The sequence below is a fragment of the Myotis brandtii genome, unplaced genomic scaffold, assembly GCF_000412655.1.
Source record: "Myotis brandtii unplaced genomic scaffold, ASM41265v1 scaffold105, whole genome shotgun sequence".
NCBI lineage: Eukaryota > Metazoa > Chordata > Mammalia > Chiroptera > Vespertilionidae > Myotis > Myotis brandtii.
Window position 1 is genome coordinate 8,358,165 of NW_005353538.1, and position 13,871 is coordinate 8,372,035.

At 37.0% G+C, this 13,871-nt stretch overlaps 1 protein-coding gene across 6 annotated transcripts in view; it reads left to right on the forward strand.

Moving 5' to 3' along the window:
• Positions 1-13,871, forward strand: part of DYNC2H1 (dynein, cytoplasmic 2, heavy chain 1) — a 289,555-nt gene that overhangs the window by 91,823 nt on the left and 183,861 nt on the right. For all 6 annotated transcript variants that reach the window (XM_005856867.2, XM_005856868.2, XM_014539785.1 and 3 more), the window contains exons 48-53: positions 1,128-1,258; positions 2,377-2,625; positions 5,233-5,341; positions 8,023-8,136; positions 9,477-9,619; positions 13,464-13,548. In XM_005856867.2, the coding sequence (XP_005856929.1) occupies positions 1,128-1,258; positions 2,377-2,625; positions 5,233-5,341; positions 8,023-8,136; positions 9,477-9,619; positions 13,464-13,548 (831 nt within the window). The remainder of the gene's footprint in view (positions 1-1,127; positions 1,259-2,376; positions 2,626-5,232; positions 5,342-8,022; positions 8,137-9,476; positions 9,620-13,463; positions 13,549-13,871) is intronic.

A 13,871-nucleotide genomic window follows, 5' to 3' on the forward strand; every position in this document is an offset into this window, starting at 1 on the left:
CCCCCCCCCCCCCCCCGTCAGGGTGCATGTGGGAGGCAGCCAGTGGATGTGTCTCTTTCACATGGATCTCTCTCTCTGTTTCTCCCCTTCCCCACCCTCCCTTTCAGTCTCTCTAAAAATAGAAAAAATATCCTTGGCTGAGGATTAAAAAAAAAAAAGTAGTGATTTTGACTTGATAAGTACATTCAATAAGAATGGCTCCATAAGAAGCTGCACAAAAAAATGACTGAAAAAAAAGATTTGGACTTGGCGATTAGGATAGTATTATTGTTCCCAGATAAGAGTTTTAGTTTAGTGGTTTCTGAAGGTAGAAGATAATGTAAGAAAAATAATACGATAATGTAAAAAATGTGATTGTGAAGGAGAGGAACATGAAGTACCTTGGGTCTAGGAAAGATTAAGCTGTGGTTGAGTTGGGCATATGTCAAGGAGGATTCTTGATGAACAGTTCCCAGAGGAATTGGGAGGGGAAACGTTCGATAGAATGGTGAACAGATTTTTCTTGAATGGTAACAGGGACAATGCTATAGATAAATTTCCAGGAAGTCTGTGGGATTTTTGTTTTCTAATTAAAATTCGGTTAATTTTAAAAATTCATTTTAGAAGTTAGAGCTATTAGAGGTATTGATCTATGTTCTTTTTCAAGGAGAGTTTTTTTTTTTTATTGCTTAAAGTATGACAAAGGGTATTACATACAGTATTGATCTATGTTCTTTTTCAAGGAGAGTTTTGAGATTATTTTATTTTATTGCGAATTTTATGTTATTTTTATTCTGTAAATTTCACATGGAGATTCTGGAGAAAGAGAAGGAAAATGGGACAGAGTAGAAGGGGAATAATAGGGAAAGTTGGGAGGAAGTCATTTTGGGGGTAAGAGAAGAGGGATGCAAAGATAAACTAGGGATCCCATCAGTTAGTTTTCACGTAGAGTGATCTAGCAGTTTAAGTCTTTCTATCTTACTATCTTATTGGTCTCCCAAGGCACACTTTAAAATAATGTATCTTTGCCTTTTTGCATATGATCTTATTTGAACTAAGTAACTTAAAAATAATTTAATGAGCAATGTACTTTACTGATGCTTCCATTACAAATAACAAACCTAAAACCATATATTTTATTTCTACAGATAGTTTCTATGTTACATGGGGAGCCCGACATGATTCAGCAACAAGGGCACCGCCAGGACAACCATTGCCTCCACATGGAAAACCACTTGGAATACTAAATTCTACAGAACTCAAGGATGTTATTAAAAAGGTATAATATCAGTTAGGAATTTGAACTTGGTTATTATTGTAGTCAATTTAAAAATATTTATTGAAAGATTTTGGAGTACAAGATTATAAAATATACAAAGCTGGTTATTTTGGAAAATGGTTCATTGTGGCAGATCTAACTACACGCGCATGTGCTTACACAGATAGCATATAAAATCGCTAAGACACATGATGTTGGAAATATGAATAAGGACTTATATTAATTGGTATATTGTCCTAGAGCAGTGGTGTCAGACTTTAGTGAGCATAAGAACTAGAAAATATGCTGACTCCCGGGCCCCATCTCAAGGAAGTCTGATTCAGTAGGAGGGGCCCAAAGAATCTGAATTTCTAATAGGCTCGCAGATGATGTTGATGCTGCTGGTTCACCGAACCTTTGAATGGCACTGTCCTAGGCAGTTTTGTTTTAGGTTTAATTACAATAAAGAAGAAGAAACAGTATTACATATGATAGCTTTAAAAATTAATATTTATATTGGAAATTAGCCTGGATTGTATATCAAGAAGTTTTCAATGGTCTGGTGAATTGATTGCTTTGCCTGGAAAGGATGTTGCAAAGTTGAAAATGTTAAAGTTAAGTATGTGAGGTCTAGTTGTCCTCTCTCTCTCTCTTCACTGTGTCACATAGCTCCTGGCAGTGCATCCTTCCTGTGTGTGGGATTTTGACTCATCTTGAAGAACAAGAGTTCACATAATATTTTTTAGGCACTTAGTTTCTGGAGTTTTAGGATTATTATATCTGGTCTTGCACACTGATTTGATTTGATTTGTAACAACTGGTAAATTTTAGGTCTTTTGAAGTTTTTATAATTAACCTGACAGCTCACACTGCTTTTTACTAATTATAGCAATTGTGTCCAAGAGGAGGTGGTTACTGTGGACCCTTGAACTTGTGTGACATATAAGTTTTTCCTTAGAAAGTGCCATAAAGCTGGATTATTGCATAAATAAAATGTAGAGTGTGAGAATACATGTAGTCACTTAACTCCTTTTCTGGAGTGCCTTAAAAGTTAATATCTTAAGCTAGATATTAATATTTTTATTATGCAATTGGGACTTATAGTAATTATAAATTTTTCTTTGTGATTTTTTTAAAAGGGTCTTATTCATTATGGACGCGATAACCAGAATTTAGATATTTTACTTTTTCAAGAAGTCCTGGAGTATATGTCTCGGATAGATAGAGTGCTGAGCTTTCCCGGAGGTTCACTTCTGTTAGCAGGACGCAGTGGTGTAGGCCGTCGGACCATCACATCTTTAGTCAGTCATATGCATGGAGCAGTGCTGTTTTCCCCAAAGATTTCCAGAGGATATGAACTCAAACAGTTCAAAAATGATCTCAAACATGTGAGTTACAATCTTTTGCTTTATTTGATTTTCCCATGTTTATTAGAAAGTCATATTATGGACAGATAGGAAAAATATTTCCTATTAGAATTTCAAACCCTCAGGTACCCCAGAATGGAACGTTAGATGGACATAAAAGAAATAAAAGGAGGAATTTATATGGGACATATGTGGGTACATGTAAATATGACCTTCTATCTTTTGTCTGCTTTCACCACTCTTGTTCAACATAGTACTGGAAGTCCTACCCACAGCAATCAGACAAGAAGAAAAAATAAAAGGCATCCAACTCAGAAAAGAGAAAGTAAAACTGTCATTATTTGCAGTTCACATGATATTGTACTTAAACCTAAAGCCGCCACCAGGAAACTACTAGACTTAAGTAATGAACTTGGCAAGGTAGCAGGATACAAAATCAACATCCACAAATTGATGACATTTTTAAAAAATATATTTTATTGATTTTTTACAGAGAAGAGAGGAGAGGGATAGAGAGTTAGAAACATCGATGAGAGAGAAACATCGATCAGCTGCCTCCTGCACACTCCTTACTGGGGATTTGCCTGCAACCAAGGTACATGCCCTTGACCGGAATCGAACCTGGGACCCTTGAGTCCACAGGCCGACGCTCTATCCACTGAGCCAAACTGTTTAGGGCTTGATGACATTTTTATACACCAATAATGAACTCTCCGAAAGGGAAACTAAAAAAACAACCTCATTTACCATTGCAACAAAAAAATAAGATACCTAGGAATAAACTAACCAAGGATGTAAAAGACCTGTTCTTGGAAAACCATAGAACATTGAAAAAATAAATAGAGAAAGATACAAACAAATGGAGGAAGTAAAAGACCTGGACTTGGAGAATATTATACTAAGTGGAATAAGCTAATTTGAGAAAGACAAATATCACATGATCTCACTTATTTGTGGAATATAATGAACAAAATGAGTTGACTAACAAAATAAGACCCGAAGCCCGGAAGTATGGAACAGACTGACTTTGATGTGGGGTTGGGGAGATGAGAAGAGATAAACCAAAGAACTTATATACTTACTAGAGGCCCAGTGCACAACATTTGTGCACTCGGCAGTGGTGGGGAAATCCCTCAGCCTGGCCTGTGCCCTTTAGCAGTCTGGGAGCCCTTGAGGGATATCCGACTGACTAATGTTGCAGTCGGACATCCTTGTCACAGTTGGACATCCTTAGTGCTGCCGCAGAGGCGGGAGAGGCTCCCACCACCGCCACTGCGCTGGCCAGCCGTCAGCCCAGCTTGTGATTGAGCGGCGCTCCCCCTGTGGGAGCGCACTGACCACTAGGGGGCAACTCCTGCATTGACCATCTGCCCCCTGGTGGTCAGTGCATATCATAGTGACCGGTTGTTCCGCTGTTCGGTCGATTTGCATATTACCCTTTTATTATATAGGATATGCATAGCCCACAGACACAGGCGATAGAGTGGTGAAGACCTGGGGGTGGGTTGCACCTGGGAGGAGGGGGGTAAAAGGGAGGAAAATAGGAGACGTCTGTAATACTATCAACAATAATTTGTATCTATAGACATATAGATATATCTATAGATACAAAAGCCTAAGCAACTGTTATGACTGAACGACCAGAATGACCGGTCGACCAGTCGCTATGACACGCATTGACCACCAGGGGGCAGATGCTCAACGTAAGTGCTGCCCCTTGGTGGTCAGTGTGCTCCCACAGCCAACCTCCCATGGCCAGCCAACCTCCCGCAGTCCCTCCCCACAGCCTGCAAACCTCCCATGATCCCTCCCCCCGTCCTTCTCCCCTTTCGGCAGGCACTGTCTGGCAGCCAGCAAGCCCTCTGGCCCTGTCCAGCAGTGGGAAGGGCCTGTCCGGCAGCTGGCAGGCCCCGGCCGGCCTGGCCCCAATCAGGACTGGGTGAGATGGCCCCAATAGGCCCTGATCGCCGCCCAGGCCTAGGGCCCCCACCCGTGCACTGGCCTCTAATGTATATGTAAAAGGCTAAGCAACTGGCTGACTGGCCGGTAGGTATGATGTGCATTGACCGCAAGGGGGCAGATGCTCAACGCAAGAGCTGCCGAAGCGACAGCAACTTTGTAGAGTGTCCTCTCGCACTCTGGGACCCCTTGGAGGATGTTGGCCTGCTGGTTTCGGCCCGATCCCTGCAGGCCAGGCCAAGGGACCCCCACCTGCTAGAGCGACCCCACTCACTCTGCAGACCACCTTCGAGCTGCAGTGTTGCCCCAGGTGTGGCCAGCTGGGGAGGGACTGTAGGAGGTTGGCTCCAGGGCATGTCCGGCCCTTCTCACCCAGTTCCGCCCTGCCGGCCACCTTCTAATTAACTTCCTTTCAATGTGCATGAATCTGTGCACCGGGGCACTAGTATTACATAAAAGTAAAAAAAAAAAATTAAAATTTTCCCCAAATAGTATTTGTTCATGTGCTAGATTTACTTTCCTAACTGTATAGCTAACATTTGATTTTTAATTTTGATTACGGATATACAAATAAAGAAAGAAATAATGTGACTAAGTTTAAAGACAGAATTAAAGTTTTTAAGTATTCCAAAAATATTTAATTGTTCCAAAACATTTTCTTTTGAGCAGGTGCTGAATCTCGCAGGCGTTGAAGCACAACAGGTGGTTTTACTTCTTGAGGATCACCAATTCGTGCATCCTGCATTTTTGGAGATGATTAATAGCCTTTTGTCTTCAGGTAAGTGGGTGGTTTCTATTCATAGAAAATAAAGTTATAATAATGTAAAAAATATGCCAGTAAAATTATCTTGTGCAAAATTATGTTTCAGAGAATTTTTGGCATAGCTTTTATTAAGATGACATGGGGTTAAACATGCTCAAAGCAGGAGAATTGAGAAATTTCTGTAAAACCAAAAGATTGAAGAATTATATAAACATGATTCTTAACATTGAATATTGGTGAATATGCTGAAAAATTGGCCCTCTTACTCACTTTTGGTTGGTCTGTGATCTATTATAACCCCTTGAGAAATTTTATCAACCAGTACTGACTTATTTAAAAAATGTACCATACCTTTGATATAGCAATTTTTTTTATCTGTAGAAATTTAATCTACAAAAATAAAATAACTAGTATGTAAGGAAATATGTAATATAATTTACAATAAAATATTTGTAGAACCTCACTGTCCATCTTTAGTGGATATGGTATGGCCTTAATATGGACATATGAATACAGATAATATGAGATCTAATTTTTCTCAAATCATGGTATACTCCTGTGTTCTCTGGAACCACCTGACCTTTTTGATAGTTTCTTGGGAAGGATACATGCAATTTATCACATTTTTTATTTTTCAGAACCTCTTTATAATGAATAATTATGTTCACAGCATTGGTATGTGGTAGCTTGGCCTTAATATGGACATGTGAATACAGATAATATGAGATCTAATTTTTCTCAAATCATGGTATACTCCTGTGTTCTCTGGAACCACCTGACCTTTTTGATAGTTTCTTGGGAAGGATACATGCAATTTATCACATTTTTTATTTTTCAGAACCTCTTTATAATGAATAATTATGTTCACAGCATTGGTATGTGGTAGCTTAGGTTTAAACTTGGACCAAGAGTTTCAACTGCATAGGTTCTTCCATTATGGGGACCCAAGGACAAAGTTAAATGATGCTCATGTTTCACTCAGTTATTAATAAATACTTGTTTTATATCATGCAAGGTAGGCTTTGAATAATGTAGTCTTTTCTTTAGAATTTAACAGATTTGATTGAAAGAAAACACCTTTAATTTATAATATGAAGTATCTGCTAGTATACTTTAGTGTCCAAATGAGAAGGATAGACCAGGAAGCTAGTTAGACAAGTGGTAGTTCAATTTCTGTTAAAAGAATTGAGGGTTAATGGCACAATGGAAGTGGTAGGTTTGAATGTTTGTGGTCTTTTTATAAAATAGCCTTTTTATTTTTAAGGTGCATATTCTTATTCTGACATATTGCTTAAGTCGTCACTAGATGGAGACCTTGTTCATTTTGTCTGAGATGAAATAGTAGACCAGCCTTACTTTTTTCTTTTTTTGTGTGAAAGCAAACATCCAGATAAACATTAATTCAGTAATTATTTTGTCAACATTTTTTGGCGAAAAATGTATTTGAAAACTACTTCCAAAGAAAGTACTCATTAGGCCTTTGTCTCTCTTTTTATTTCAAATTCTTATTCCCCATTGTGTATAATATATAAGCAGAGCCAGCTTTTTTTTGCTAAACTTAAGGAATCAAGAGTATTTTTGTATGGCTGCAATTTAGAGAAAGACATGAAATAGGTACATGTATGCATGTGTTTGAATATGTGCAAGCTTGCATAATGGTGAGTGGTCTGATACCTCTGAGTTGAGCCTAAAGAAAAGTAGAAATCAAACCGTGATGGGCCCTACATGAATGCAGTGCTTTGGATGTATAGCAAAAGAATTTTTACTTAATTTTATAGGTTCTTGTGAACTATAAGTATATTAGTTTAACAAATATTTATTAAACACCCATTATGTGCCAGACCCAGTGCTAAATACTGCATTAATAGGAGACATGGTTCAGGCCCTCTATCAAATGCTTGTAGTCTTAATCAACTTTCATTTGCCATTCATCGTTCTTTTGGCTAGTAGCAGTTTGTGGATTAGTTCTTCTGATACTGAGTACAAGTTTATTTATCCATCCATTCACTTATTTATTTATTTACCTAACAAATATTTGTGTTCCTGATACTTTCTAAGAGTGCCCTACCGTTAATATTGAATGTGATCAAATATTTGTCCTCTGGGAATTCAGGATCTAATTGGCAGGGAAGGGAAGTAATTTGTTTATTATTAAAGGGTGTGATGAATGCTAAACAGTGATATGTTTGGATATTATGTGAAAGAGAAAAGAGTCCTTTACTTAGCATAGGGTTAGTAAGGAAAGGTTCATGGGAATAGCAGTTGACAAAGTAATATCTTGAAAGATAAACACTAATTTTGGGGGAAGATAGGGAGCAGAGGAAAACTGTAGGTTTATATTCCAGAAAGAGGGAGCATTTCATTATATTTATGGGCCACAAAGAAGTTTATTGAGGCTAGAACACAAGGTCCCGTGGAGGAGTGTTGAAAAAGAACCTAGAAAGCCAGATACATGGATTGATCATGAACTGTCTTGAATGGTTTGCTTAGGAATTTGAATTTTATCAAATGAAGGCAGCAGATGTAGATTTGTGAGTAATATTGAAATGATAAGGTTTGTGTATTTTTGGAAACAAAGATTGAATAGGGGCAGATTATTTAATACAAAATTAGAAAAAGCATTGTGTATGGAAAATGTATTCTTGATTTAGTGTAATGCAACTAAAATTCAAAAGAAATGTAATTGTCTGTTGTAGGTGAAGTTCCTGGACTCTATACCCTTGAAGAGTTAGAGCCCTTGCTGTTGCCTCTTAAAGATCAGGCTTCACAGGATGGATTTTTTGGACCAACCTTCAATTACTTCACATATAGTAAGTGACATCTAAATTATTAATCAATTCAAACTCTGGTTCATGTGAAATAAATATTCATTTAATCTACTTTATTTTCTATAGATTACAAAGGTCTCTTAAATATTGGGTCCAGTTAGTAATTTATACTTTTTTCTTTTTTTGTGGAGCTTTTAGAAAAAAACAATTAATATAGCTTAAAGGCTAACCTATAATAAAAATATGTTAGCACAATTTTAGCAAAAGGAAAGAATGAAAGTTTGGTAATGTACATTGCTGCCTTTATTTTCATGTGGTAAAATTAGTGCTTGTACTTCCTATCTTAGAGAATTAATGAAGTATTTCGTTTGTGCCAGACTCTATAGATTTTTTAAACTTAATAACCTGCTATTATTACAAGGAATAGTTTTATGTGTACTATATATATCTAAAATTGAATACGTAAAAATAAAGGTAATAATACCACCCAGACATTACTATTATATTTGCCTTCTTTATTTTTCTAAAAGTACCTTTAATATTGATGAAATAGGAAAAGTTGTTCAAGAGCTACCCTTCTTTCCCTCTCCTTCAAGTTTATAAGGCAGTTCTACCACACCTTTAAGAAACAGATCACCCCCGCCCTAACTGGTTTGGCTCAGTGGATAGAGCGTCGGCCTGCGGACTCAAGGGTCCCAGGTTCGATTCCGGTCAAGGGCATGTACCTTGGTTGCAGGCACATCCCCAGTAGGGGGTGTGTAGGAGGCAGCTGATCGATGATTCTCTCTCATTGATGTTTCTGACTCTCTATCCCTCTCCCTTCCTCTCTGTAAAAAATCAATAAAATATATATATAAAAAAATGTTTAAAAAAAACAACAAAAAAACAAGAAACAGATCACCCCAATGCTATTTTAAACTGTTTCAGCACATAGAAAATTTAGGAAAGTCTCCAAATTTCTTTTTTGAAAGGAAAATAACATTGATATTGAAACAGGGAAAATATGTATTTTAAAATAAAACCTGATATCAATTTTGCTTGTGAATATTGAAACAAAAATGTTTGAGAGAAAAATTATAAAATAGAATCCAGTATCACATTTGATAAATAACATACAAAACAGCAATATAGTATATTCTTCATGAATATCCTTCTGGATATTTTTTGTTAGTATGCACACACACACACACACACACAAGTATTTCTTAACCAAAATAAAAATCATACTCTAACGCTGTTTCATAGCTTGTGCTTTTTAAATAAATAGCTCCTACTATTCCATTTCAGAAATGTTAATTTCATAAAACCAGACCATATGTTGGTTTCCCCAATTATTATTGCTGTAATATTCCATAATTACAATTTTCTTATATATTTTTTAGGGATTCAGCAAAACTTGCATATTGTCTTGATAATGGATTCTGCAAATTTAAACTTCACAATAAACTGTGAGAGTAATCCAGCATTGCATAAGAAATGCCAGGTATTGTGGATGGAAGGTTGGTCAGATAGCAGCATGAAGAAAGTAAGTTTAACATTTAAATATGGATATAAAAAATATAAGCCTATTTTTTTTAAGTTACTGATTTTCACAACTTTCCTTTGGTTTCCTTAATTGTGGCCCTGAACATCTCTTGTATGTCTGAAGATAACACTATTTTCTTCATATGATAGTTCAGTTGAGTCTAAAATTTTGGGTTGAAGATTATATTCTTAAAGACCACACGGATGTCTGTTGTACTTTAAAAAATTTTACTAGCCTATCATAGACTAGCTTATAAAAACATCATAGTAATTATATTAGCAATTTTTAAATAAAATAATTTTTTGAAAAAAAATCTATCTTTGCTATGCTATTTGCGTTTAATATGAAATGTCAAACACCCAAAAATGCAAGGTTAATAAGGCTGGATATATGAACCTGGAGTTCAGGGGAAAGGTCAGGCATACAGATAAAAATTGGGGAATTATCAGATATAGGTGGTATCTAAAGCTATGAGATTGAATGATGTCACCAAAGGACTGAATGTTCACAAAAGAGGAAATAGTCCAAGGACTGACCCCTGGGGTACTTCAACATTAAGAAGTTGACATGAAGAGGAGGAACCAGCCAAGGAAACTGAGAAGGAGCTGCTAGAGAATATGAGGAAAACCAGGAGAGTGTGAAGACAATCGAAGCCTGGAAGCCAAATGAAGATAACATTTCAAAGGAGTAAGAAAGGATTAGCTCTGACTCATGAAAGTAGATGAGGCCTGAAAATTGGGTTTAACAACATGGAGGTCATTGATGATTTTGATAAAGCAGTTTTAATTAGTAGTAGAAAAAGCCATATTAGAATACATTTCAGAAAGAATAAGAAGAGAGGATTAGAGACACTGAATATGGTTATTTCTTTTAAGCAATTATGTTGTATAAGAGAGAAATGGCTCAGTAACTGGAGGAAGTGGGGTTTTTTTTTGTTTGTTTTAAGATGGGACAAATAATATAGCCTGTTTATATGCAAAAATTACGTTACAGGAAAGACAGGAAAAATTTGCTAGAGCAATATCATTGATAGTGGACAGCATATGAGTCCAGGGCACAGATGAAAAGATTAAGGATTGGTCTTTGCTTGGAGAATGAAAATGTCACCCATAATAACAGGAAAGAAAGCAGAGTACAAGGGCAAAGGTCCAAGGGTAGGTGCCGTTTGGGGAAGTTTTGGACACTCTTCTGATTGTTTTTATTTTCTCAGTGAAATAGGAAGAATGATTATTAGTCGAGAGAAAAGTTGAAGGAACAGATTCTGGAGTCTTGAAGTTATGTTAGAGGATAAATAAAATAGCAGTTCAGAAGAGTAAAAAAGTGAAAGGTTTAGGATAATATGTAGGTAGCACTAAGGGTTCACTTGAGGTTAGTGATCATGGAGATCAACTGAGGCCAATCAGCATTGTTGTGTGTTTTTCTCTAGTCACATGAGCACTCATAAGTGCAGACCTCCAATAAGGCGTGACTCATTTAACCAGGATTGGGGCTTTGCTACTTGTGTATGACAAAGCAAGTGAAGGCCAAGGGATTTGAGAAATTATAATGGGAAGATAGTGAATGACAGTATAAAGATGGTCAAATTAATGGATTGGAGGAGTCTGTGGGGTCTAAGGATTATTGACATTGTGAAGGGAATGAGCTGGGAAGATAAGAGTGTAGTGGAGGAAGAGTGGGACGTTTGAAAGTGAGATTGTGGAATGATTTTGGTTATTTTTAATGACAAGGTCTTGATATGACCATTTGGGGTGCAGGTGATGGGCTGAGAACAAGATAGTGGATAAGAAAAGAGAGAGCAGTTTAAGGAATTAAGAGGTGAGGGTGTTAATAGGAGACAGTAGGGTTAATAACCCATTCAATTTTTAGAAAGTGCTATTGTTATCTCCAGGAGGAAAAGTGGAGGCAAAAGGGAATATAGGAGAATCTGGGCAGAAAAACTTCACTAATGTAGGATACTGTTTATGAATAGACCATTTTTTCCCCTTGGCTTTTATTGAGATATAATTCTAATATATTAAAGCCCAGGGTTGTAACGACTGATCACAGGTCTGATCTGCAGCCTCAGTGGCAGCTGTTGATCAGTATTTGCCTCTCTCTTTCTCTCCCTCTTTCTTTCTGGGCTTTGCCAGAGGCCAGGCCTTTCTTTCTCTCCCAGCCTCTGTCAGGGGCTGCTGTTCAGTCCCACCTCTCTGATCAGGCCCAGAGATAGGCCCGGAGATGCTGACTGGCATAGGAACCAACCAATTAGAACCAAATGTGGGTTCTGTGAAGAACCAATGGCTGTCTACGATGTGGAGCTTTTGATGCTGACTGGTATAGGACATGAGCAATCAGAACCAAATCTGGGTGCTGTGGGGAGCCAATGCCTGCCTAGGAGGCGGAGCTTTTGACGCTGATTGGCATAGAAACTGACCAATCAGAACCAAATAGGCCAGCAGAGGAGGGCAGTTAGGGGCGAGATCAGGCCGGCAGGGGAAGGCCATTGGGGGCGAGATCAGGCCAGCAGGGGAGGGCAGTTGGGGGTGATCAGGCAGGCAGGCAGGTGAGCAGTTAGGAGCCAGTGGTCCCAGATTGTGAGAGGGATGTCCGACTGCCGGTTTAGGACATCCTGTGGGATCGGGCCTAAACCGGCAGTCAGACATCCCCCAAGGGGTCCCCAATTGGAGAGGGTGCAGGCTGGGCTGAGGGACCCCCCCCCCATGCACGAATTTCATGCACCGGGCCTCTAGTTGACAAATAAAAACTGTATATATTTAAGGTGTACAACGTGATGCTTTGATATATGTGTGTGTTGTGAAATGTTTGCCACAAACTAATTAACATAAGGAATAGATTATTTAAAGAAAGCAAGTTTCAAAGAAACATTTCCATTTGTTTAAAAGTGTAAATTTAAAATATTCTCACAGAGGTTTAAGCGTTTTGTCAGAGTCAGTGAAGCTGTTTGAGAAAATCATTCTCTGGCTTGGGAGTCATGGCCCTTTTAAGCCCTCCATTAGTTCAGGAATCTTTTGGCTTACATTTTATTCAGCCCAAGAAATTCAGAAAATGATTTTTGACCTAGTTATGTGGATTACTTGTGCTTTCTCTTGGTATCAATATTAAGAATTAGGCGAAAGAAGTTGAAGCTTTTTGGCCTAATTTTAAAATTTCATAGTTCTATTGCTTTATTTTTTTCCAGGAAACTAAGAGTTTTTATATATTTTAAAATAGTAATAATCTTATAAGATTACCATACTTTATGTAGTAATAATGATCTGTTTATGAGGTTTTTATTTTCTTATTTGTGATAGTAGTAAAAACCTAGTTATAGCTAGGCAATAGTTTTTAGCATTCTCACTTATTAAATTGTTTTCATATACTTTTAGTTATTTCTTATTCAAGAAAGAAAAAGGACCCTTAGGATCGCTTTATGCCATGAAGGCATTTTGTTATTTTTATGCCATATATTTTAATTATTATGCGATTTGAAATGGCATTTGTGATTATTTTCTAATTTAATCTAAATTGTGATTTTCTTCATTTCAGTCTAATTGTCTTTTAAGTGAGATATTGGAGCTTTTCTTAAGTGTTATTTTGTCAATCAATTACTGGTTGATATGTGTGAAATCTTGTCTAGGAAATAATGTCTTCTAAAGATGTATATATTTTGATTTTTTTTCTTTTAGTCTGGAAAAAATCCTAGAAGAAAAATGCAATTGATACTGCTGTTTGTGTGTGCATGTGTGTATGTGTGTATGTGCATGTGTGTGTGTCTGTGTTAAAGGTTTTTAACCTCTGATAATTGCATTTATTAAAATTTTTTCATACTGAATTGAGGTTTACAGAAATGCTCTTCATTTTTTAGATACCTGAAATGTTATTCAATGAAACAGGTAGTGAAGAAAAATATGGTGAAAAAAAAAGAAAAGAAGAAAAGAAAAAATATTCAGGTACTTTTAATGAAATTGATTTTAAATCATTTATATTTCTTAAATGGCCATCTAATGTTACAGATCCATTAAAGATTCACGATGATTATGAATTTGAATGATACTAAGCTAACAAGGTTATATCTCTTTTGATCAAAACTAAACTTTAAAGCCCTGTTTGTTTTTAAATAAATATTTTTGTAATTTCATGTAGGACCTAACAGAATATCTATTGTTTGAATTTAAGAAACTTATAATTATACTAGAGGCCCAGTGCACGAATTCGTGCATGGGTGAGGTCCCTAGGCCTGGCTGGTGATAGAAACCTATTGGGGGGCCGGCCG